The sequence below is a fragment of the Brienomyrus brachyistius genome, chromosome 9, assembly GCF_023856365.1.
Source record: "Brienomyrus brachyistius isolate T26 chromosome 9, BBRACH_0.4, whole genome shotgun sequence".
Lineage (NCBI taxonomy): Eukaryota > Metazoa > Chordata > Actinopteri > Osteoglossiformes > Mormyridae > Brienomyrus > Brienomyrus brachyistius.
In genome coordinates, this window is record NC_064541.1 from 1,782,827 (window position 1) to 1,807,813 (window position 24,987).

A 24,987-nucleotide genomic window follows, 5' to 3' on the forward strand; every position below is an offset into this window, starting at 1 on the left:
ATCCTCTAGTTGCTTGGACCCACCACCTCTACAATCTGATTGGTGATCCCTCTGAACCAATCATTTTTTCTGCCATCAGAACACTTTTGTGTAAGTAAAAATACCATGAGCCAAATCATCCAGCCTGCATGTGTCAGGCCACAGCCATATTCAGCCAGGCAGTGCCTGCCGTTGCTGTAGTTTTCAGTATAAATTTTAGAGTGTGGTTCTGATCAAAGGTGCTGGACTTAATCCATTAACTGTTTTTGTGGGGGCAGATTGGGCACAGTCCACATGAAGAAAAAATTGTGTGTGTGTGGGGGGGGGGCTATTTTATTATCTACACCAACACTAGCAACACCAACCGTAAAAACCCCACTTACCCAGAGTAAATCTGAAAATAGAAACCATCACACAAGCGCGGGATCCTTTGCGCGAGTTAAAGGTCAAGCTAGAATGGAGGAAGACGTTCGATTTGCAGAAGTACGACTTGACCAGGATAAATTAATTAAACAGAAGCAAGGATTATCATGTCACCTTATATAAGGCAATATTTCTCTAGCTGCAGGTTCTTACATTAATGTATAGTTATTACACATTATGTTTGGTGAGTTTCCCATCATAAAAAGAATGCACACAATGCAATTAATCACTATACCCAGTCCCAGCTAGTGCCTGTCCCAGGAAGCACGTGGAGGGCACTGGGAGAGGCATCGCGATTCGGAAGGTGCGTGTGCGTATGTTCAGTTGGCAATTCTCCGTTGTAGTTTACAAAGTTTAAGATGTTGTGCTCAGCTGTTAGAAGCATTTTAGTACAGTGTGTGGATTGTATTACCATATAATGACACCTGACAACACAGACACTGTCCCTTTTTGAAGATTGATTGTTTCTAGAAGGTCGGCCAGTTTTCGCAAGTCTGTAGGAGAAGGAGCAAGGCTTTAAGCTTATTAATTGTGATTTATTATATAAAAGCATCTGCCAAAAATAGTGTGCAAAATAAAAACCCCTGCTTTGCGCTGCCTGGAAAAGGGTTCAGTTCTCCGCACCCTTGAAATCGATAACCAATTGTGACATGGATGGATGTTTCGAGCATACTGCTCCTTAGTGTATTACGGCACCTTGCTTAACACCATTGGGAAGGATGGATTGATGAATCGAAGCAATCACGAAGACACCTATACTTGATGTATTACGACAACCAGGAAGGACGGATGGATGTGACGAAGCGATCGCGATGGCTCCTGCACTCTGTGTATTACGGCATCCTGCTTTACACGACTGTGAAGGATGGGTTGATGAGTCGAGGAGATCGCGATGACTCCTATACTTGATATATTACGACAACCAGGAAGTGGATGGATGAATCGAAGCGATGGCTCATGCACTCGGTGTATTACGGCACCCTGCATCACGCGGCTTGATGACGGTCGCATGGCGCCCACTCGGCGTCCTAAGAAAGCGCAGGTCAAATGATTGGCGCGTGGTGTAACTAAAACACGGGCATGTAATTAGGACATGATAATACCTTATTCTTCTTCCCACATTGTAACATTGTTTCTACCAGGATGTCGACTAACGTGGAAAAAGCGATGGAAGGTGGGCTACTTTGTGTGTTGCCAAACCCACTTTAATCTAATAGTATGGAGGTAGCGTAGCTGTTTTTACTCACGTAACCTACATAAGGCAGTCAAAATAAAGGATAAAAAGTTAAACTTTTTTTAAATATATAAAAACTAGACTCGTACTGTTAGATAAAAGCTTGTTTTTAGCCACAGGAGATACTGCGTTCGTTACTTTTGTATCTGGATTTCCTCCGTCGCGCTCCTCTTTTTCTTGTTCTTCACCTACAATTTTTTTTAGAATTGAAAATGCCCTTCTTAGTCACCAAAGATGCGTCGATTTTAAGCCTTGATGTGGAGATCTGATTCCTCTAAGCGCCACAGTAAAGGCAGCCGGCCGCCTCCGCGCAGAAATGTCAAACCGCTCTTGATAAACATAGTCAAGTTGTGAATTAATCATAAAGGTAAAACATTTTGCAGGCCACTGGTTATGACAGCAAAGTAATTGCACAACAAAATAATTATTTAAAACTCTTGATTATTTACATGTGCAAAGATTCTGGAAATCTTATTTGCGAAGCTTTTTAGACATTCTAGAAAAACGTGCATTACGCAAAAAACAACAGAAAAGACTGATTTCGGAAATTGTGGTGATGATTTTTAGTTTTAGACTTTTAGTTGTGCACTTTTAGCTTTAGACGTGATACCGAAAATGTGGTATTTTTTGCTGCAGTTTGAATTTTACCGATATGGTCGTTGTTGTCAATTTACAGTTTGACTTGTGATATGTGACAAGTGGTATCACCTTTCTATGCGGAGGCGTCTCCGAAAGATGCTATTGTTTTAGAGGGAAGATCAGATTTCGAAATAACAGTCGGTTCAGGTCACCTTGTGGATGACAGTTCATGAAATGCTGTGCAAATCAGCCCTTTAACTTGAACTGAATAGAACATTATAATAAAATGAAATTCAGCAAGGGAGAGGTGTGGCGATTCAGTAGTTAGCACTGTAGCCTCACACCTTCAGGCTTGTGACTTTAATTACCACCTTGGGTTATGAGTGTGTTTGTGTGTGTGATTTGCATATTCACACAGGTTTCCATTAGGTACTTCTGTTTCCTCCTGCTGTTCAAAAACACAGATAAATATACTTTTATTGATCCCAACGGGAAATTCTGGATGGTTAGGTTTGTGTGTGTGTGTGTGTGTGTGTGTGTGTGTGTGTGTGAGAGAGAGACAGAAAGACAGAGAGGGAGAGGTGGATCGGGCTAGTGCATCCTGGGAAAGGCTTTGGGCTCCTTGTGACCCTGTACTAAAAATTCTGGAAAATGGGGTCATAAAACGCAATGAAGATATGACCACTATGAAGATACATATGACATTAAATCAACCCTCCGTTTGGTTTAGCTTCGCTCCATGCTAAATATATGGCAGTCAATCGGTAATATCTGCTCTCATCTCTGCGTCTTTGTCTCCAGAATATGAGGCGGCCTGTGCAGAATTATCCGAAGAGCTGAGTGTGCTGTCAGGAAAGCTGACTACTCTGTTGCGCCTGCAGAACAGCCTCATGACCTCCAATTCAGTACTGGTGAGAAATCTGGTCGGATGTTTTCAGGGTGACGCTTTGCGGGGTCCTGCCGTCTCATGGCTGCTCTGCTTCATTCTAGACCTCCTGGCTGCGAAACGCAGAAGAGCTGTGGAAACACGAGACTGACAAACGCCCCTCTGCAGACGCCTGAAGGTCACGGATGTGATAGGTGGTGACCTGGTCGTCTGGCAAACAATCAAAGTGTTCATTGAGGCTCCATATCTCGACACGCACTGGTCCTGGACAATAAAAACGCATCGATTAATATGTCCATTTACCTGTGCCCGTCGTACACGGGTTAACCACAAGGTGGAGCAAAATGCCTACTTTTTTCCTTGTATTTTAGGATGCAGTTGTATAATTTTTTGCCATGATGTTTTCTGAGAGTATTTTGTAAGTTCTAAATAAATGTACTGAAAGGAACCAAATGAATGTTCATGGGTGCTGCCGATTGAGATGTTCGAATTACAAGACGCTAGATTAAATTTACAAATGAATGAAAAATATTTAGAGTTTAGGATGAAGACTTGAAAGTAGAAACAGTATGAATTTTCTATTCGGTATAAGTACACTAAATTCACGTAAATAGAGATTCATAGCCGCCAGTTAAAATTCTCAGGTCAACGACTTTAACAGATAAATCCATGGGATGAGATACCGTCACGTTACATTCTGAAGCTACATGGCTGTTGGTTCTAATCTTTTCTGCTGAAGTAAGCTGCAAAAGCCACGCTCTGTAGATAGCGCCGATAAAGAGGTAAAAAAACTTGCTTACCCTAATGAATGACTAAATAAGGCACCGAGAGGGGGGAGTACAGTTTCCACTGAGACCTCGGCACCCTGCACAGTAGCTGTGCGCTCACCGCAGGGTACGCACAGATTGACAGGGTGGTAGGCAGGTAGGGGCGTGGGGGGAGTCGGCGGTGTGTCGGGGGGGTCGGCGGTGTGTCGGGTGGGTTCACCGCATGCTGCTATATTTAAGCTTTCCTGTCGCTGTTCCTTTTCTAAGACGCGCGGAGCGGGCGCGGGGGAGCCAGGAGCGAGCGGCGCTCTCAACATACGTAGACTTAGAAAGAGTAAGGTGATTCCTATGTCTGCTGTAACCACTTCAAACAGGAAGTGTGTTTGCGCTGGGGTGGATGTGAAGGGAGGGTGTAATGCTGTGGGGCGCTAACCTCATCCTCTAACTCTCCTTCCTTACACATCCCTCCACTTAAGCACTGTATTTCCCCTTCGCTTGTGATCGCTCGTCGCCCCCTCGCTTGATCGCGACTTACACTCAGCCGACCATTCATTACGCCTCACCTTACTCTCTTTCGCGTATATACATGTATGTATGTTTCGCGTGGTTTGTGGAGGATTTGTCCCTGTACTGCTGTCAAACGGCTTAAAATGGGGCAGAACATTTCCCCCTGTCTCCTGTCCTAGTGTGCAGGTGCCCAAATAATGGCCGCTGCATTTGTGTCAGGTGCCCAGTTAAAGATTTATTTCTCCGCAGGATGCTTTTTCAGGGGTACAACTGAGTTCTCCCCACATTTTCGGTCAGTGGAATAATACCAACTGATCGCGTGGAATCGGTCAGATTTATAGGAATGTAAGTTTAATACTGACGTATTGATTTACATAACATCGGGAAGATTTTTTTCTCTGGGTGGGGGTGGATTGCACCCCTCTTCTGTGCTACTGCGGGTAGAAAATAATTACTTTCGGGGGACAAGTGTCAGTGTAAATACTATTATTTTAACTGATCTACAAATAATTTGCCTCACACTTCAGTCACATCGTGTACGGGGGGGTGGATTCTTACAGAGCTGTGATCTCTCCGCAGAGCAATCGCAACATCCCTCCCCCACCAAACTGCGGTTAAAAAAGTCACCGGTGTTAAAAATCCAAATTAACACATGTAGTCCCGGTCTTCACCGGCTCTATCCTTTTTGGACAGCATTTGTCATCCCAGGAGTTTAACCTGTCCTGCCCCTCCCCCTCCACATACGCTTCTTACCTAGGAGCGACAGACATCGTCAATGGCCTATAGCTCAGTGTCCGACCCCCCCCCCCATTCCCCTCCCCACCCCACCGGTTCTCCCTGGCCTGACAGAGCCAATCCGCGGCGTGGCGTAAGTAGGGCAAGCCGCTTCCTGGTTGTCAGTATAAGGAGGAGCTGGGAGCTGGAGTGGGCCAGACAAGACGTGGGGGGAGTTCTCGCAAGCGATCTAGCGGTCTATGGGGAGCCGACAGAGGGACTCGGAAACAGCGACACCGAAACGCATTGGCAGACGAGTGCAGGACCTCGAGCAGACCGTGTAAATACGGCAAAACAGAGGGGGGGAAAAAGAAAGTGGCACGGGAGAGAGGTATCCCCGGGGAGTTAACAAGGTGGTGCCGGTGCTGGTGCTGGGGGGGCAGGCGGGGTGGTACAGCTCGAGTCTGAATCCAGGAAGTATAAGCCGGTCAGGTGGGACGAGACAAGACAGCACAGGTGATCCGCGCTTACGCACCGGCGTGCAGGTAAAAAAAGCTCCTACATCTCTGTCTGCGGCTTTTTTGGGGGTAAACTTGCGCTGCGCTCGTCTTTTTTGCCTACTTCCATACTCTGTATCCCCCCACCCCGCTACCAGAAGTCCCCCTCTTCCCACTTCTCACTCCTAACCGGGGTCACGGCAGGACTAACCCACGTCATGGGCGCTCGGTAACTCCCGTGTGACGTGTCGGCATTAATTTCTTCCGATCTTTCAAGCGACCCACGTTTCTTCGCCAGTGTCCCCCCACCATGCAGCGCACCGCCGCTCATACGCAGCCCTGCGCCGTGTCATTGCCGGAGCCGGCGTGCATAAATGCCCGAATCGATTTCCGCGGTGGCGGACAGGTGAGGCGCATCGTGCGGGATATTACCTGCCTGCTATTAATAGCAGCGGAGTCCGGCTGACACCCAAAACCATCGCTGAATACGCACCAAATAATCTATTACACTGAGCGAGCTGTCATTATCGGCGTCGCCACCGCTTTTAAAGTCGTCAATCTTCCTTTGCCATTTATGAGCCACTACTCTATTTCACCCTCGGTATCTCCGATTATTATTTATATATATATATATATATATATATATATACATATTCTTTACATTTTATTTTCTTCCAGCTGAATGTGTTAAGTATTATCGAGCTTTATTTCAGCGGGAGGTCCAGATGGAGCAATTTTGTTTGCTATTTCCTTGGTGTCAAATGGTGCTTATACTTGCCCATAGCTGTGCCGCCCGACCGGCTCAGCCTGTTAAACTCGACTGGGTCTGGCCATGTGTCGCATTTAATACAGCTTTTAACGGCGCTTATTTACTTTTTCAATTTTAAATGTTGCACTGGATCGTTTTAGGAGCTTTTATCGTATTTGCAAACGAAAGTAGTACCCCAATTACCCTATGTAAAACGCCAACACGAAAGTGGTTTGCTGAACTTGGTGGGATCTTGCACATGGTAATAGTCCGCAAACAGAAGGCTATGTTTGTCCCTTTTATACAAAAAAATAAAATATTTGTGTGTTTCTTCTGTCAGTTCAACCCTGTGTTGTCTTTAAACAGCGATCGCCGATTTTCGGAAGTTTCTAATGTGTGTCTTGAGATCAAAGTGATGTGATCCGACCTAAAAGGGTGTGTGAAAGCCAACGGACCTGCCAGTCAAAATGACTAGGTGTCTGATTTAGTTTTACGCACGGTTTGTCAATTATGTACTAAAATGGCGAAATAAATACGAGTATTTGCGTTTAGGAATTATTAACCGAAGTGCTGTTTTAATACATCTGGAGCCCATCAGTTCACCTTAAAGGCCTATTAGACAGTAACAGTTAAGTTAATCCTTTCTGTTTTCGGTTGTCATTAAGACTTCTCGGTGTGTATCTCTTGAGCTTTTTAGCATTTACAATAGCAGATTGGATTTCTCACTGAGCAAATTAAGAAGATGAGGCAATGCAAAAGAAAAAAAAAATCGGACTTTGGGTTGGAGCACAGTAACGTTTCTGCCGAAGGCTGTTTTATGCTGCTTTATTATTAAATGAGCCATGCATAGACAAGTTTCGATAACTGACTGGGCTGAGAATAACTATTGGTGTCACATGGCCTTCCCAAGAAGCCGCAGCATTCATCATGAATTAACCACGCCGCGAGGTATCATTACTTGGGCTCCAGCAGGCTTTTGCCAATTATAGCGTCCCTTTATCGATGGGGTCAGCGCTCACACCTGCGAGGGTGCGCTCCTCCCGGCCTCCTCCCGATGTCCTTCCACCCCGTGGCGTTCACGGTGCCGCATTTCTGTTCTTATTCAGTGCCCATGATTGTCATGCCCCTTTTGTCGCTTTGCATACGGAAACTGGAGTTATGCTGAGATCCAACACTCACATTGCAATTAAAAAGCCGCTTGATTAATAATGATTAATTAATAAAGTTAATAATGTTATGTTAACACTGACGTTGTTGCAGGGGTCGTGGCGAAACCTCAATTTTCAAAGGAAGCTCTGATATTTTAGACCATTAACAATGGCTTTGTATATTTTAGCTGCGTATAATTATGTTGCTGTTCGCTAGACTACGTTACGTGTCTGACACCGTGGTTCAGGTGGATAAGCTGTGTGTGGTGGACCTGGAATATGATGTTATTAAAGTTGGTGTGGTCGCAATTCGCTTTAGGCTTTTTTTTTGTTAGCGCGCTGGCTTAAATATTTTCCTTCGGATGATTATTTGGTGGAGCTGACCAAAACCTAGAAAGAAAAGTAACGTAGATAATTATAGTTATAACTAAACGCAGCAAAACCTCTGTCGTTCTTGTGACAACCATTTGTTTCTTGCATGCTCCTTGGTAGTTAGTTGACATGGCTGAGGTATCACTCAAAAATATTCATTGCATGAGTCCATTTCTCATTGTCTTATAAATGTATATTCCATGGCTCCTTTAAGTTAAAGTCAAGTTCAAGAAATCCAGAGGACTCGTATTTTAATATTTTGTTTTTGCCCTGAAATGGCATGCAGTGTGGTGCAGTGTGCTGCAGTGTGCTGCAGTGTGACCCATTGCTGTTTGTGTTAACCTCTTAGTCGGTTTCCTCCTGTGCGGAACCCGATGATCAGTTTCTCTGTCCTTTCCTGCACAGATCCCCCCAGTTTCTGTGGCCCCTGGGTCCCCCTGCTCCCAATCCCCACCCCCTTACATTACATAATGTTATGTATTCAAGGGCCCCTGTAAAGTGCTGCCCCCCCCCATGAATCTGCCACGGTGTCCTTGCCCCTACACTGTCAGAAAAAAGTACCAGTTTATACCTTTGAGGGTACAATTACTTTTCACTGGGGTTGTACCCTCAAGGGTCTGCCAGTTCTACCCTAGCTATAGATAAATGTACCTTTTTAAGATACAGAAATGGACATTTTTATGGATCATTTGTGAGGAACCCAAATTCTAATGGTGTTTGTACCTTCGGGTACAAAGCTGTCCCAGGGTTGTCCGCTTTTATCTGACAGCATAGTGTTTTCTCATTACTTTAAACTCCTTGCTGTGTATTTGGTATGATTCACCTCCTTGACGTGGCTTTTTCTGTCAGTCTCACAGCTCTTCGACCCGAGAGGACTGCCGGAGTCAGTGAGGGACAGTGAGGCGGGCAGCGTCTCTGGAGTTTATGGACTGGAGGTAAGGTGGTCTCAGACCAGCACCATTGTCAGCCTCCCAGCTCAGTGCCTGGGTGAATTGATATGGATTCGGCCCGTGAGATTACTTGACGCATATGTGGTCTGAGCGAGGTGCCGAAGTGTGTGTGGCAGAGATGATGATGATGATTTGGGGGGGCTTTCAAAGAAAGCGGAAGGCCCATGCATGTAACACACCCTCAGACACCCACGGACATGAAGACCGAGAAACGCAGTTCCAGTAAAGTATCTGAATTAGGCCGTGTGGGACCCATGTAAATTCCCCCTCATAACACATGGGGGTTTCACTTTCAGAACAGAAAGGGAGAACGAGAAGGAGGGGGAGATGATTAAGCTCCCTCTGCTGTCGTGTCAGCAATTCCCGGGTAGCCTTACCACTCGTCCGCGCTCAGAGGGCCCGATTCGCGGCCACGCTGCTGGGCAGCTCTCAGAACGCCAGCATCAGCTGACGGGAAATGGGCGTCAGTCCGCTCAGATGGACATTAGGGCGTGTCTCTCAGCACAAAGTCGGCCTGGAAGCGGCTGTGTGAATTTGGGCCGAATTGGGGTGGGGATGGAGGATTGGGGGGGCTAAATGGCTTCAGAAAACTCATTACGTTGGTCTTCTGCGTTACGAGAAGAGAGGAAGTTATTTGCCTTACACTTCCTTTTTTGTCTGTCATATTCACAACTTTTTTTTTTCTTTTTCTTTTTTTTATCTTGCTGTCTTTGACCACCGCCAAACAGCTTTCACTACTCAAGCTAATTAACAAGCATTCTGGATTAGAGGAATTGAGAAGGGGACCGATGGGCAGGATCTGTCCACACGGCAGGTTTTGTCGCCAATGGACCTGCGTCACCATTTCCGTGGCAATTGTTCGGTTTGTGTCATTTCAGATTATTCTTGGCCCCATAGCTCGTTAGACAGAGAAATGAGGGTAACCTTTCCTGCCTCTGTACTACCCCCCCCCCCCCCCCGCACTCCCTGGCGTCCCGGGCTTGTACCTTGTCGACTCGCCCCCCTTTGCAAAAGGCCGATTCTCGTGTCAAGGCTTAGACATGAGAAACAGGAAGCTGATCGGGATCAGTTGGTTCTGCAACATCACGTCGCTTAAACCACCTTTTTCTGCAGAAAGAGTGTGGCGGGGAGTGGGGGGGGAGTAAACGCGACCCTCCCCCCCCCCCCCCCCCAACCGATCTTCACGCCAATCCCTTCCCTCTTCCCGTGGTTGAGATACCGGCCTACGCACACGCAAGACGCACACGCACTGCGCACACAGTACCAAACGCAGTCTGCCCACTCGCTGCGTCTGCCTGGGGCGGGTCGCCCATGTGGGACAACGTGCCATCACACAAGCTGTCCCTGCCTGGCACAGCAGCCCTGCGGCCAGTGCTCAGACATTCCTGACTGTCCCTCACCACCCCCAACAAAGCACTTACCAGCGTCACACAGATGGGCACGTTTCTCTCTAAACGGAGACACTCCTCCCTGTTGGTCTCTGTGAAGCGTCGGTGTCTGGGGAAGTCCGTCGCCATACAGCTGTGGCAGCTGCTCAGCCTGATGCTTGGATGTTGTGCCCTGTAACATAACACACTGCATACCAACTGTAATAATTCAACAACAACCAAATAACAACCAAACCTGGCAGCAGGCAGCGCTGGTTAAAAAAGGCTGTTCTGTTCTTATTATGCATTGTGTCTAGTGTGCAAATTTATAACACCGTGAAAAAGTCATCGAAAGAAAAAGTAAAGAATGTATAAAGCTATATATCTCGGTAGTAAATATGTTTTCTCAGAAAGTCATTTAACATTACAATTAATGCAAATGAACAGGGGCAATAGAAACTAACAAGAATTTATTCTGTTCTCCAAAAAGTCCCTGAAATTTTATTGTATTGTTAAATGAACTTTGCTCCCCAAATCCCTACTCAGGCACCCCAGTCATTCCTCGTATTCATTAAATTTCGCTACCAGCTCACTTAACTTAATTCAGATACTTTTGATGTGGTATGGATTAGCGAAATATGGTATGCAAACAGTCTGGTCAATAATCGAGGTTACTACAAATACTGGGGTGACTTTCTGAGAGGTTTTGAAGTGGCTAAGCTGACACACTTTAACAGACGTAACACCATAGCCGAACACCAACATGAAGATCATTTAAACATAATTTTTCTTTGGCAGCCTAAGTCTTTTGCAAAATCCTGTATGGAAGTGTATATAGAGGTTTGTGTTCATGTGTATTATAACATATGTTTGTGTCCTGCAAAGATATCCACATATTTAGCATGAAATGATCTCCACTGTTTCAGTAAACAGAAATTTACGTGTTAATGCAAGACTGAAACGCCTTAAAAATGTATATTTTGAAAAGGGTGAGGACAGTTGGCAGTCATGTCAGTCGAGTTCTGGGCTCATGTGAAATACCTGCATGTTCCCCCGGCTGCAAAATGAAACATTCGAGCTGTAGCGCCTGTCAGCGGGAAAGTCGTCGGGGCTTGATATTAGGATTCGGACAAATGGCAGCATCCGGATAGCTCCGGCTTGGGTGGAGGGGGAGCGCAGAGGCCTTGCAGTGCCCCCCCCCACGTACCTCCGGTGTCACGCATGAGTTTTAACGCCTCCCCTTGTCTGTTCCTCTCGCCGCCTGCTGTGCCGTTTGGCCTGGCTGCTTCTCCTGCCGCTGGCTGCGACTCGCAGACGCGCCGTTCCATCCTGCACCTACACCTGCACCAAAACCACAGCCGCTCCCCTTTTGCTGGGCCCCCTCTGCACCCCTCCCGCCACAGATTTTTGGAGGTTAAACCTGATTTTCCTATCAGATTAACCCCCCCCCACCCCCTCAGCCTCCCCCATTCTCCGCACCCACGTCTCACTTGCTCTCACATGCTCTCCCACTCTCACCCTTTGAAGTGAGCTTGTCTTCCAAGAATTGAGATACCATATGCTGCCTCTCGTCTGCCTCTCGTTTTCTCTGCCTTTAGCCCCCCCACCCCCCATCCTCGTTTTCCATGTTCCCTCTCCCCGTCCCTCCTGCCATGCTCCCCCACGCTGGTCTTGCCGGGGCAAAGGGCTGCAAACGGAATCCTCTGCCACAAAACATCTGCGTAATCCAACGTAGTTAAACGAGGCGGCATTTTTACATTTGCGAAGTAACGGTTTCCCCAACCGTCTAATTAACAGATCAAAGGGGTTATTTATCTCCCAGCTTCGTGAGGAGCCAAGACCTGGAAAACCGGGAGAACGTTGCGGCCTCGTGTGCTTGTGATCTTGCCACAAGCATCGTGATATTTGTGAATTTATTTCTTAGAATTTCTTAGAATTGTCTCATTTGCAACAGTTTCAAAATTTGTGATAAAATTCTTATGTTTGATGTCCAATTTTGGTAGAGTTAGCTGCTGTTGCCAGATTTAACACCCCCCACCTGCCATTATTGAAATTTCTTAAAATGTGTTTCAAATGCACATCAAGCTTTCTAATCCCGTCTCATTTGATGGAATTCTCCAGACAACATAAATTATGTGCACTTGGGAAGGAGGGTACTGAACATATAACCCACTGGATGGTGGTGGAATATGTTGGTTGGCCATTGAATTACAGCTTCATTGTTTCCATTTTCCAGCATCACTGTGCACCAGCCAAACTACACTGGTATCTGTGACACATCAGAGGACTCCGCAGTGCGTGCCTAGCCTCTGTGTGATCGATGGATGGCGTTTGATGTTATCTGCCATACCCGAGCACCTGTTTTCTGTTACAGCTGAGTTTACTCTTAAATGTGTAATTCAAAAGCATGCTGGTAACCGCTTCCTCGTTGCCACTGTGTTGGAGGCTCTCGGCACAGTGTGCCGTCTTGGTACTTCGTAGGGGTTGGGGCACGTTTTTCTTTTTCTATTCCTCTGAGGTTGTCTCAGACATGCCCGCCGACACCAAGAGGAAGGTGCTTTCAGACGGACCCCCACACTCGTGTCTCCCCGTCTTGAAAGAGGAGAGGTCCTACTTGGCACCCTGATGGGGCAGCAGTTCATGTAAAGTGTTGACCGTTTGTCTGGATTTTGACTCTGTGTGTGTGTGTGTGTGTGTGTGTGTGTGTGTGTGTGTGGGGGGGGGGGGTTAAAGGAGTGTCATATATATATTTTAGAGAGAGGTGAGGGAGGGGTGAACACAGCTGTAGCAAGTGGCTCCGTTTTTTTTCCACCAGCCCTTCCAAGATGCTCCCCTGAGGTCGGAGCACCGTGGGTCATTATGTGGAGATAGCATGCAGGCCTCCCTTGTCTCCACTGCATGTCCCCAGCCAGCTCAGCAAAGGCTATAAAACCAAATCAAAGAGTGCAGATGGACAGTCAGATTCCCACCTGCACTTATCTCTGAGTGTTCAGGACACCTCCGGTTGTTTTGTTGGTGTTTTGTGTTTTTAAAGGTGTTCAGCCTAATTATAGTCCTCCAGTGCTGAGCGTTTGTTGTGTTTGGGAGGAGTGACGCTGTGTGTATGGGGGCTGAGCTGCCGCTGTGTGTGTGTGTGTGTGTGTGGGTGTGTGTGTGTGTGTGTGTGTGTGTGTGTGTGTGTGTGTAGCTATGTCATGGTTATTGAAAAACCCAGTTGTTGTGGCTTTTTATTTGCCAAAATACATCTGTTGCCATTACGTATGTAACTGTTTCCGTGCTTGACTATGGCTGCATTAACAGCAGGTGTAAATCTCTGACTTTTGGCTTTTAACGGGGTAATCAATGTGCCGCTCTGTTTCTCTCCTTCTGACAGGATTTATTTACTGGAAGTTTTAATTCTGGCAAATTTGAATTTTTATTTGGGGAAACAACTAAAAAATTCATAAGGTGTAGAATGTTGCCTGTCAAAGTTGCCCCCCCCCCCCCCCCCCCGTATCTTTTTTGTTTTCAGAGTATCTAAAACAAACCTTTTAAATGTAGGTTATAAGAATGTAGTGTGTGTATGAGAGTGAGAGAGATGTTTTCCAAAGAAGAAAAGAGAGTTTTGGCTCATTTCTTAACCTCATGCTATTATATAATTTTTTTTCCTCGATGTAAGTTTACTTAATTTTATAATTCAAATAGACACTTTGGTTTAAGGCTGCTGCCATGGACCCGTGTTGAACTCCCTCCCCGTCATTCTCACGCCAAACCCAAGGCCTACCTGAGAGGTGAGCCTTGTTGGACCCTGAAACTTTCTTTTTTTCTGGTGCTGGTGGAAAACGGAACAAAATGTACGGCTAAGGCACCCCAAGTGTGATGACTCAGTCGCCTGAAAAGTCTGGGTGTCTGAATTGGCATTGATTTTTGTATTTTTTTTTTTTGGTCCGTTGCTGAAACAAGCTGCAGAAATGACGTTGGGAGACGGTGGAGGCCTCTGCCCTTCACCTGAAATGGCGGTTTCAGTTGGGTGTATTAGTGCATCACCGGTGAGGAACGCGCACACTTCACGCCTAACATGCTCAGCCACTGGTCACTAGAACCAGGAAGCAGAGGAAACAAACAACCTCAGGTTTACTCTTTGTTTACATCCACTTTCCATTTAAGATTAATCGATATATGTGTTAAAAAATACGATTTATCCTTTAGGTGTGTCCCAGTTTCACAGAGATTTATTTTCCTCCGTTCTGTGTGCACACATTTGCTAGATTTGTGTGTGTTGCTGGGAAGACTGTCAGGACGGGCGGTGGGAAAAAGCGCAGCGAATGGTGAGGCTTCCGTTAGGTAGTGACTTTCTTCGTAAATTCAGTTCTAAGTTTCGGTGGCAGAGGTGAAAACAACAACTCGGCCAGGGGCGGGAAAGGCGGGAGCGGAGATGGAAAAAAGATGGAGAAACGTAGCTCATGCGTCAGCCCTGGGGCCCCTGCTCGGTGCACGGCCGCTGCCACAGCGGCGGCTGTGGTGATACGGCGCTGTGCTCGGCCTGCGTGGCGCGGACTCGGCTTGGAGTGAGAGACTCGGAAACCATATTGACAAAGTAGAGAAGTTCGAGTCAACTTTAGAAAGGGGAGTGGGTGGTGCGGATCCGTTCTGAGCGAGAGAGAGACCAGCAAACAGGCAGCAGACACCAGTGATATACAAAATAATCGCAGTTGCAAAAATGCCTTGGACATATGTTGTGATTTATATTTTCATGTATCATAAAGTTAAATGAAGACCGTGCCGCAAATGAGACATTCTGAGATCTTTTTGTCTTCTAAAAATGCATTATAATTCCTCTCTTTCTGTTCAGGAATTCACAAATCATACGTTTTCCAACTAGAACAAGGCTGGGCGTATCCTGAAGGGGGGTGCCAGTCCATGTCAGGCCACACATACAGACACCATGAACATTTTAGAGACTAATTCCCCCAGCACACATTTCTTGATTGGGTCTGTAATGTATGTTAGCCTATTGTTGTATGTAATTTTACAGAAGATCACAGGCATTATATATTGCTCTCTGAAAAAAATGTTTTTCTTTTTTTATTTTGGGAGTAACTAAAGAAAATTTCTTTGCCAGTAAGTGTGGGAGAGTTTAAGGAAAGGTGATTTCACAGTGATTCTGTGATTAGCTTAATTGACATGTATACAGGCTGGTCATACAGACGTGTTGACTTGTGTATGGGTGAACCGGTCTCGAAGCACGTGTCCAACTATTATGAAATATGACTTACGATGACTGTGTCATTGTGAAAATAAGTGTTGGTGTTAATACGGTTTAGTAAGGTCAGTACACTAAAAATTCGCTCCAGTGATTGTCTGACTCTGCCTTCTTGAAAATATCGCCTCAGATAATTTTATCTGCTAAAGAAATGTAATGTAAATGTGGAAGTGCTGGTAGTGAGAGTTGTGGACCTGTATAATCAGACTTGTGGGGAGGAACTCTGATGCACGCGTGACCTCCGAATCGAGTCCTTTTTGGTGTTTTCCTGGAGAGCCTCGTTTTGAATATCGGACTACTCGAGCATTTGCATCGTCGTGTCCCCTAGCAAGGCGAACTCACGCTGAATGTGGAGTGCCTTATCTTTGCGAGCTAAGGGGGAGCATAAACAATAATTATGTCAGCTTCTTGTTCTGTGGTTGGCTGACACCATGGGGTGCTTATTTCTGCTTGATAAGAGGCATCAAAGGGTGCAAATCAGTATCTGAGCTGTGTCACGCACTTTAATTCGAGGTGTGTATTTGTGCCTGCGTCCCTGGTGTTGTTGGCGATGTCTGCCCCCATTATCTAGCTACGAAAAGTCAGCCCGTCGACATTTGGTGACTAAGAGAGACTGAGAAAAGAGAAGGACTAAAGAGGTTTAGGAGTGAAAAGGATGAGGAAAGCGAGAGTCAAGCTTATAGAATGAGTAGGTGTTTACTGACAAACCAAAGATCAACCTGTAGATTTTTAAATACATTATTCTAAGTCTCACATAAACACACTAATTATAATTTCTATAGTTATGCATTGATTCTTAAAGAAAATGATGGTCTTTCAGCCCAGTGTATGCCTATATCATGAGCAAAACAGCCTGAATTTGCCTTTAAAAGTGAGCTGCCCACGCTTGTCTAAGCTCAGTAATGTGTATTGTTATTCTTCTTGCCTGTTTGCCTGCAGTTTGAGGTTTATTACGTGTGCATGGTCATGTTAGAGATCTAGCTGCTCCTCCATAACCTACCAGGTTTACTCAAATCGCTGAAGTCAGAGGTTTTTGACTCTGCGCCGGAAGCGAACCGGCCGCCCCCTCTTCCTATCCTTCCATCTCGGTTTGCCTTTCTCTCGCTAATTCACCTGAATGTTTATTGAACAGCATTTTTGGCGAAGGAACCCAGACAGTGTAAAACCCGGCTGTATGACCCAGTGACTATAGGCCAATTTTCTGTGATCGTGTTAATTGTTGGTTTAAGTTAATTGCTAATTAATCAAGAAAATATTTTTTACTGTACTGTCAATTTTATATATCAATATGGATTTACATATCCATAAATATTTTCCAGTTTTTTGAAGTCGAGCTAAATTAGCAGGGAAAAAGTCTTATTCATATTTTCTTTAAAAAAAGCTTGTAATACATGTTAGATCCAATCCTACGTAGGAGTAAAATCTATGGCTTTAAAACTTGCTTTGGAGAGGAGGAAATTACTCTGGTAATATTACCAAAAATAATTCCTCTTCTAAAAGGACACTGCTCACTTTCAGCATGATTCCTAGGTCAATCGCTAGGTCGTCCTTCTCAGGACTGGAAAGTTATAACTGCCTCGGTACGATAACGAGTTTCAGTCCTTATATTAATTCCGAGGTAGTCGGTAAATCCACAATGCACTGCCGTCCATCATCTCACTAGCTGGTTCCATTTCACATTGGCAAAATGAAGTTCACCAGGAAGTGTGACACGTGCACACTCAAGCATGCGTTAAGAAAAAATAAAAGCAGTCCGCGCCTCAAATGCTTTTCCCATTTTACTGTTCTTGGTGTTGTGATGTAACACGTGACCTTTTACACAGAGCTTTCTTTAGCTGTTTGATTTTTTCCAGTGTGTTCTCCGTTCTGTTGTGAGCATTTGTCCAAGATTCCTTAGTTTTTCACTTTCTCCCCATGACCTGAGCTTTCTGATTCATAGGTGATGGACAGAATCTCCAAAAAGCCATTGACTACCCTGTTTCTGTATGCTAATGTAGTTTCTGTTATCATTCTTCATAAATGTGTGTAATTAGAGGCATCATTATGTGGCTCGTTTGATTTCAAGGAGCTGGTTTTGCTCCAGTACTGCAGCCAAGACCTTTCTTGACCATCATGAGCTGTCCGTGTCACCTTGGTGGCTCTGCTCGTTGGCGAGAACCCTGTCCATAGGTATGTTGCGCTGGTTCAAGGAATAGTTTTGCTTAGTAAACGAATGGGCAGGTTAAATGGTTCTCCGTGCGCTTTGGTTGGGTTAGTCAGTTGAACGTCAGAGAAGTAAGGCCTCGCTTTCGGGTGAGCTGGCTGCCTCCCTGGACGAAGCTAAGTGATGGGACTTTTTCATTCTTTTTTTTTTTTTTTTTTTAGCATGACCTCTGAGAAACGGAATAACATTGTGGAACAGCATTGGTGATGGTGGAACAACAGGACAACGGAATGATGGATGGACCGACGCACATTTGGGGAGGGGGGCATGTGGGCGAACGGGGGGGAGGGGTCTCTCTCTCGCACTCTTTCTGCCGCCGAGCACCCTCTTTTCATAAAACAGGAAGAGACTGAGTGAGCGAGCGAGAGAACGAGGTAGCGATCCCCAAGGATGAGTGTGGTACCCACTTTCTAAGACGGCAGTAGAGAGGTGACTAAACCCCCGAAAACACCAAAGTTACTGAAAGTAGTGAAACACGAAGAGTTGGGCAAAGAGAGAAGCCTGACGGAGTGGAAGAGAACGACGGAGCGAGAACAGCACGCAGAGACGGATGCAATGACGCAGGCTCTGCTTTTTCCCACCTCGGCTTGCTCTGTGCTGAGAACCGGCAAGGTAAACGATGATGGCGTTCCGTGTCGGGGTTTAGGTAGGCGCTGCTTGACATGGGGGTAGCCGTCATACCATTAAGAGTTGGAGGTTCCCCGTGGGCTCGTTGAAGAGTAAACGAAGATGGCGAGGTGCGGTTGACAGAGGGATGAGCAAAAAGGTGGTTGGTAGATGGTTTGCGATCCACTTGGTCTCTCCCTTCGGTGATCACTGGCTTTGACCTTTTGAACTATGGGATCAGTGTCAAGTAAATGGCCCTTAATAATAGAGGGAACCTGTACTTTGATACCAATTCGGGTTCCTTCATCCCGGGAGTGCGTACACCTGGGGGGGGGGGGGGTTGTGTGGCAGGTTTCGGCTGAAAAGAATCTACATCTGCCAGGCTGCACCTTGAGGCTGGGCTTGCCTACTATTATGGGATGGTAAATGGGCAGCTGGTCACTATGGGGGGGAGGGGGGTTGTTAGTGGAAATTACCCCAGGTGTGAGTGACTGAATGTGTAACAGGGTCACAAAATAATTTTCCGAATTTAATTGTTTCAGGGTGGGATATACACGCACAAGAAGCTCTATGAGTGTATTAAAGTGTGTGCTTGGGTGCTTTGTTCCATGCAATGGTCCGTTTCATGCGGCATCCATAATGCTGATAAAATACTACATATTTTTTACATGTAAATTTAAAATATGAATTTTGAGGATTTGTCTGTACCAAAGAGGTTAGACGAGGAGATAATGCAGGTTGAGTCATTCACACTAAGCTTGTCCCTGCTTTTGTTTGCCAGTATGAGTCTAAATCTCACATCCAAAATGCTGGAATTGCCCAATATTATTTTCTATAAGCCTGTTTGTCATGACTTATGAATTAAGTGAGAATTTGGAGGTTTATTTAGGGTTTCTTGCAGTGGCTGTACCTAATATTGTGTAGAAAATCTTGCAACAGACTGTAGAAATCTAACGCTGTACCAAATAGATGGATGAAAATGCAGTTTTTGACATTTTTTTTTAATTAGAAATGTCATCTTTTCCCCTCGGCCGTTGGTTTGGAAATGCCTCTCCCCCGTGACAGGAGCTTCTACTACATCTACATCGATGATTTCCCCTCGTCTACGTGACGCGTGCAGCAGCAAAACGGACATTTTGCAGATGAAGGAAAAAAGTGCAGCTGTAAGGATGGTGTAGAATGAGGGCGACAGAGTAACACCAAGCAGCAGCCGCAGTTTGAGGAGTTACGGTAGATACTCCCAAGGTGTACGGGCTGTTTAGGATCAAGAAGGAAAATAACGAAATACTAAATTGGAGTGAAATTGGAGAGCAGTAGTGTAACAAAATAGTAAGTTGTAACAAAAAAATGAATAAAAGGAGCCAGAATGCAGACCAAAGTGACTCCAGGGCCCATATGAAGGAACAGAGCGTTCGTGTTTCTCAGGGTTAATCCAGGTGTGTAAAGATTGTCAGGATGAGTTTATTTACTCACTCGTCGCATCTGACACTAAAATGGAGGGAGAAAGACTAGAACAGGGGGATTGAGGGGGAGCAGCCTGACTTGGACGGCCCTTCCTCGGAAACCACCGCCCTCCCCCATTCATCTACTCGTTTTTTTTCCCCTTCACTCATTCCTCCCACCACGTATAACAGAAAGAACATGAACTGGTAGCTCAAGGCACAGAGGAGCATGAAAAAGGGACGTTCTGCTTTTTTAATCAGGTTTTTTTTTTCCATGCACCTTCCCATAAATGGAGGCCATTCTGCCGAAAACCCCCCCCCACCCACCCCCCCAAGTGCTGGAAGCCATTTTGTTTCAGCCACAGTGCCGACCTCTCCCAGTCGCCTCAGTCCTGCTGGCTCTTGGGCTGCTTCCCAAGCGCTAACCTGCCGAACAGGTTCTCTTGAGGCACGCTGCCACTCACCTGCACGAGGCTTGTGTCTCAAACAGTCCCCCTCGCTCTTCGTGATCCTGCTATTTTTACCATGGGAGATAAAGCTGTAAAGCTCTCTCCTGTCTGGCGGCCTCTCGCCTCATTCTTTGATTCTACTCTCCTGCTGGATGCAGTCCGGGCATGGGGTTGTGGGGGATGGGATGCTAACCTCAAGCCACTGTGAGCCATATTTGTTATGGAACTGGGGTCCATTTCATACCTGTATTCAGAGTATTTGCTTTGTGAAATAAGTGAAGCTGCATGGATATTAAACTTGTTTTTATACCTCCAAACCAGCAGGTGGCAATGTCTCCAGGAGAGGACGGCTTAATCGGGATCCCCTTCCCGGAGCACAGCAGTGAGCTCCTGTCCTGCCTGAATGAGCAGCGGAGGGCGGGGCTTCTGTGTGACCTCACCTTGACTTCTCGAGGTGCCCGCTACTCCACGCACCGCTCCGTCATGGCCGCCGTCAGTCTGTACTTCCGCAATCTCTTTGGCGCGGAGGAGGGGGAACCCGGGGATGCTGGCTTGGTGGGGGGTGGCTGCAGCGTCTGCCAGCTGGACTGTGTGGCCCCTGACGCCTTGGACGCGCTTCTGGAGTTCGCCTACACGGCCACGCTGACCATCCGCAGCTCAGGGATGCGGGACGTGCTGAAGGCTGCACAGCTGCTGGGTATCCAGTGTGTAGCTGACGCCTGCAGGGACATCCTGGGCGAGACCAAGGGGGAAGGGGATGAGGAGGAGGAAGAGGAGGAACGGGAGCGAGGGATCATAGTGAGGGAGCGCACCGAGGATACCATGCAAAGTTCCCGGCGCAAGCGAGACAAGCAGCACATCCTGAAATCCAGGTTGTCTCACCTGCAGCCCCGGCTCGACTCCCCCTGTAGCTCGCCCACACCAGAACTCCCCCGGGCCCCCACTAGCCCCGGCTATGACGAGTACTCACCCCCAGGAGGGCAGAATGGTGGAGGGCAGCATGCTGGCTGGGAACCTGGGTTTGTGAACGGGAGTAAGCACTGGGCCCCGGTGGACACCCCCTTGCCAGTGCAAGCTGAGGGCGGCCTTTCGGAAGAGGAAGACAAGATGGGCCCCCCTCCGCTGCCGGAGCGAGGGGGCGTTGCTGGCGGGGGCAGGAAGAGGAAGTCGCAGACTCCCCAGCAGTGCCCAGTCTGTCAGAAAATCATCCATGGTGCAGGGAAACTGCCCCGCCACATGAGGACCCACACAGGGGAGAAGCCCTTCCAGTGTTCTGCCTGCGGGGTGCGCTTCACTCGGTGAGGAGGGCGTCCGAGGTGGGCGGGTGGGGTCTGTGGCCGGGGCCGATCTCCCTCACTGACACTGTCCGCTCTGCCCTCTCTCCTGACAGGAATGACAAGCTGAAGATCCACATGCGGAAACACACAGGCGAACGCCCCTACCCCTGCCCGCACTGCCCCGCTCGCTTCCTGCACTCCTACGACCTGAAGAACCACCTGTCGCTGCATAGCGGCGCCCGGCCCTTCGAGTGCCCACTCTGCCACAAGGCATTCGTGCGCGAAGACCACCTGCAGCGCCACCGCAAGGGCCACAGCTGCCTGGAGGTGCGCACGCGCCGGCCTCGCCGCGTGGGCGTCAGTGTCGGGGAGGCCTCCTCGCTCCTGGATTCCCTCCCCCTGTCGCATGCCCCCGCCTTCTCCCGCTCGCCCCCCGCCCTCGTCGGGCCGGCCTCTGCTGTTCCCCCCTGATGCAGATGGCCCCCCCATCCCCCTCCACGCCATGCCGCTACTCGGGCCACGCGGGCCTCCATACCAGGCCCTCCTCTTCAGAGGCGTGGGGGTGCCTGGGGGCCCCATCGAGGAGATGGGAGTCCCTAATGCCACGCATGGCCCCCCAGGCCCGCAGGTGAGCTGGGGGGAGGAGGAGGAGGAGGACAATGAGGAGGAGGAAGATGAGGATGAGGAGGAGTAGTGGTACAAATGGGAGTGCGTGTGCCTGTAGGTCTGTGTGTGGTTTGTGCTGCGTTGGTGTGGCTGCGGGAGGAGCGATCGGGCCCTCAGATTCCCTGCGTGGCTTCAGAGGACCCGGCCACTCCATGGGGCACTTACTGAAACTTTGGGGGGGGTTGGACAAGAAAACTAAAGATCGGGGGTTGGGGTCCTGATTGTTTCTTTATTTCTGTGTAATTTTATTTTGAGTTGTTTTATTTTCTCATGTAATTATTCTGATTTTTGTTGTACTGTAAAGATCTTTAAATGAGACTGTATATGACTTAATTGTTTTTGTTGACGTTTGGGTACCTAAGCAGGTGTGGAATGGAGTCTTGTCACCAAGCAATAACGCAAGAATATAACGAATTAAAAAAAATATATATATATTGAACCTACCAAAGAGAGCTGTGTTCAAATGGGAGACGATGTTGTAACACTGCTGTTGGGTGTATCAAGCCATTATGAAAAAGAGACCAAAAAGTTGCTTGGATTCAAGCATTTTTGTTTACTGACAGCTCGAATACTTTGAAGTTCAAACGTGTGGACTATGCAATGGCCTTCTGCTTAATGTATATTTGTAAAACTGCCACCTAGTGGAACAGAAGTAGAATTGCCTCTGGACAGCTATGCATCTGATTCAAAAACTCTTGTACTGGGAAGTTTCTGCTTGAAACCCTAATGGAATCACTTTATATCCTCAATGGAGCCATCTATATTATCTGGATAATGTATCCTAGCTCGTAGCTAATAGCTTGTAAGACATCCCTTCGACATTCTGGTGCACTGGGCAGCATCTGTGCTTTTACTACAGAGGCTGCTGGTTCAAGTCTTAGGTAGCATCCTGCGGTTGTAGCCTTAGGCAGGGTACTTAACTGGAAGTTTAATCCTTAACTGCTACTTAGCCTGCCTGTATATCATCTGCTAAAGCACCTCATAATGAGCACTTCCGAGATGGGAGTTTGATGCGGAATCCAACGAGTGAGAGCAAGGGGAAGAAGCCAAGGACAAAGAGGGACTTCCAAAAAGCTGCTGAAAGTACTGCTTTCTGTCTCAAGCGCCTGTCAGTCACCTCCCCTGCTGAGGGGGGGAGGGTTGATCTGCAGAGACGCTGATCTGAATGTCTGACAAAAAATGAGCTACGCTGGTGGCGCTTTGGCGAGGATGGCGTATATCCTTTTTGTTTTCTGCTCTGCTTGGTTCATTCCCCATCCTCCACTGCCGTCTTCCAAATCACTCTCTGTTCATTGTTTTGATGGAAAAAAGAGAATGCACGGTATTTATTTATTTATTAATATTTATTGTGGTTTTCCAGTTAAAACTCTGAGAATCCTCACCACCATCACCTTCTCAGCATCCCTGACGCTTACTCTCCATCCAAGTACCTTAGCTGGAAACCATAGAGGCGGAAGGCCTTTGAGTTGTCGGTCCTCTGAACCGTTTTCCCCTCCTTTATTTTGTCCCCCCAAATCTCATCAGCCATGTGCTTCCACACTGTACCTTCCTCTGGAATGACTCGAGAAGCCTGTATTCCTGTGTTGAGTAGCGGGGAAGAGGGAGAGGGGGGGGGGGTGAACTGAAAATGTAGAAATAATTTCAGTGGACAATGTCGATGGTGAATGGGACTTTACAGTGAGGTTATGTTTGGGGGTCAAATAAAAATGAATGAATACGTGTGCTGTGTTACTTAAACTCTTTAGAAGGGCCACCATGTTCCTGGTTTCCAGTTTGTTTCTGCTTTGAGAAACTCCTCTTTTTTTTCATGCATTATGAGAGCCATGTTCCCTTGGGGACGTTAGTGGTCGGTTATGGGTAGAGTACATGACTTCTTTGTATATTGTGAAGTATTGACAATGCGCAACTGTTGGATGGCAGCCAGTCATATCAATAACAACTAACAAGGCCTATAACCAAGCCCAGATCTCTCTATCTAGGTGTGTGACGTCTGTACTGTATTGTTTAGAAAGGGGTTCTGTTGTTTCTGGTTTATTTGCACTAAATTAAGAGCTTTATTACTTTTCTCTTCTGCCAATCTCCATTCCATGACTGCACAAAATAATTTTGATTGTAAAGAAAAAATATATATAGGATATATATATATATATATATATATAGATCTATTTCTTTGAGAAACAAATGTTGTCTATTCTTTCTACTGCATAGATGTACAGTCCTTGTTATAGTGTGGAGTTTATAATGTAAAGGGTCACCCTGCCTTGAACTCTTTTGCAACTATTCTCAGGAAATCTTGGGCAATGCACTGAGTGAATATGCAATAAAAAATCTATGGAGCAATGTCTTTTTACACAAATGTGTTTGAAAGTGTTCACATCCTCTGCTTTAACGTACCATTCTGAATACTCGGTGGAATACTATCAGAACTGGCTAAACCCCGACAATACGTTTAAGGGAAATGCAGTCGTTCCGCAGATGACCGTTAATATTCGCATACTAACTGAGATATGAATCTGTACAGATAACTTATCTTCCTGACATGTTGGGGGCTGGGTGGGCTGTAACTGAGTTTTGAGTGATCTTGTGTATCGTACCAAAAGCGAATGTTTTCAGATGAAGGGTGTTAATGCTCTGGGATGCAGCGGTGGGAATGCAGAGAAACCATTTATGCCAGTTGTGAAAAAAAGAATGTCTGCACTGTTTGTGCTGTTTGCTTTGCCTGGGGTGAAGGGTGAGGGGGTCGTGGTTTGTGAGACCCCTTTTCAGGGATTTTTTTTTTCTCTTGTTTTAGTGACTGTCTCATTGGTAATTTCCCAGCATTTATTTCTGATACAAAGAATACAGGTGAATAAATCTAGTTATCTGACTCCGTATTTTTGTGTTTTTATACACAGATAACATGGAGGCATGTGTGTGGGGGGAAAATATGCA

The 24,987-nt window shown here is 46.7% G+C and overlaps 1 protein-coding gene and 1 long non-coding RNA gene across 2 annotated transcripts; both read left to right on the forward strand.

Moving 5' to 3' along the window:
* Positions 1–1,389: 1,389 nt before the first annotated feature.
* On the forward strand, positions 1,390–3,554 carry LOC125749001 (uncharacterized). Its single transcript, XR_007399722.1, has 3 exons — positions 1,390–1,576; positions 3,017–3,126; positions 3,206–3,554. It is a non-coding gene; the product is annotated as an uncharacterized LOC125749001 (long non-coding RNA).
* Positions 3,555–5,261: 1,707 nt separating this feature from the next.
* On the forward strand, positions 5,262–24,922 carry LOC125748961 (zinc finger and BTB domain-containing protein 7B-like). Its single transcript, XM_049025736.1, is given in 6 exon segments — positions 5,262–5,634; positions 8,704–8,789; positions 17,778–18,228; positions 20,435–21,411; positions 21,504–21,827; positions 21,829–24,922. Coding segments are annotated over 4 exon segments (1,614 nt in total). The 5' UTR covers positions 5,262–5,634; positions 8,704–8,789; positions 17,778–18,171; the 3' UTR covers positions 22,085–24,922.
* The last annotated feature ends 65 nt before the right edge of the window (positions 24,923–24,987 follow it).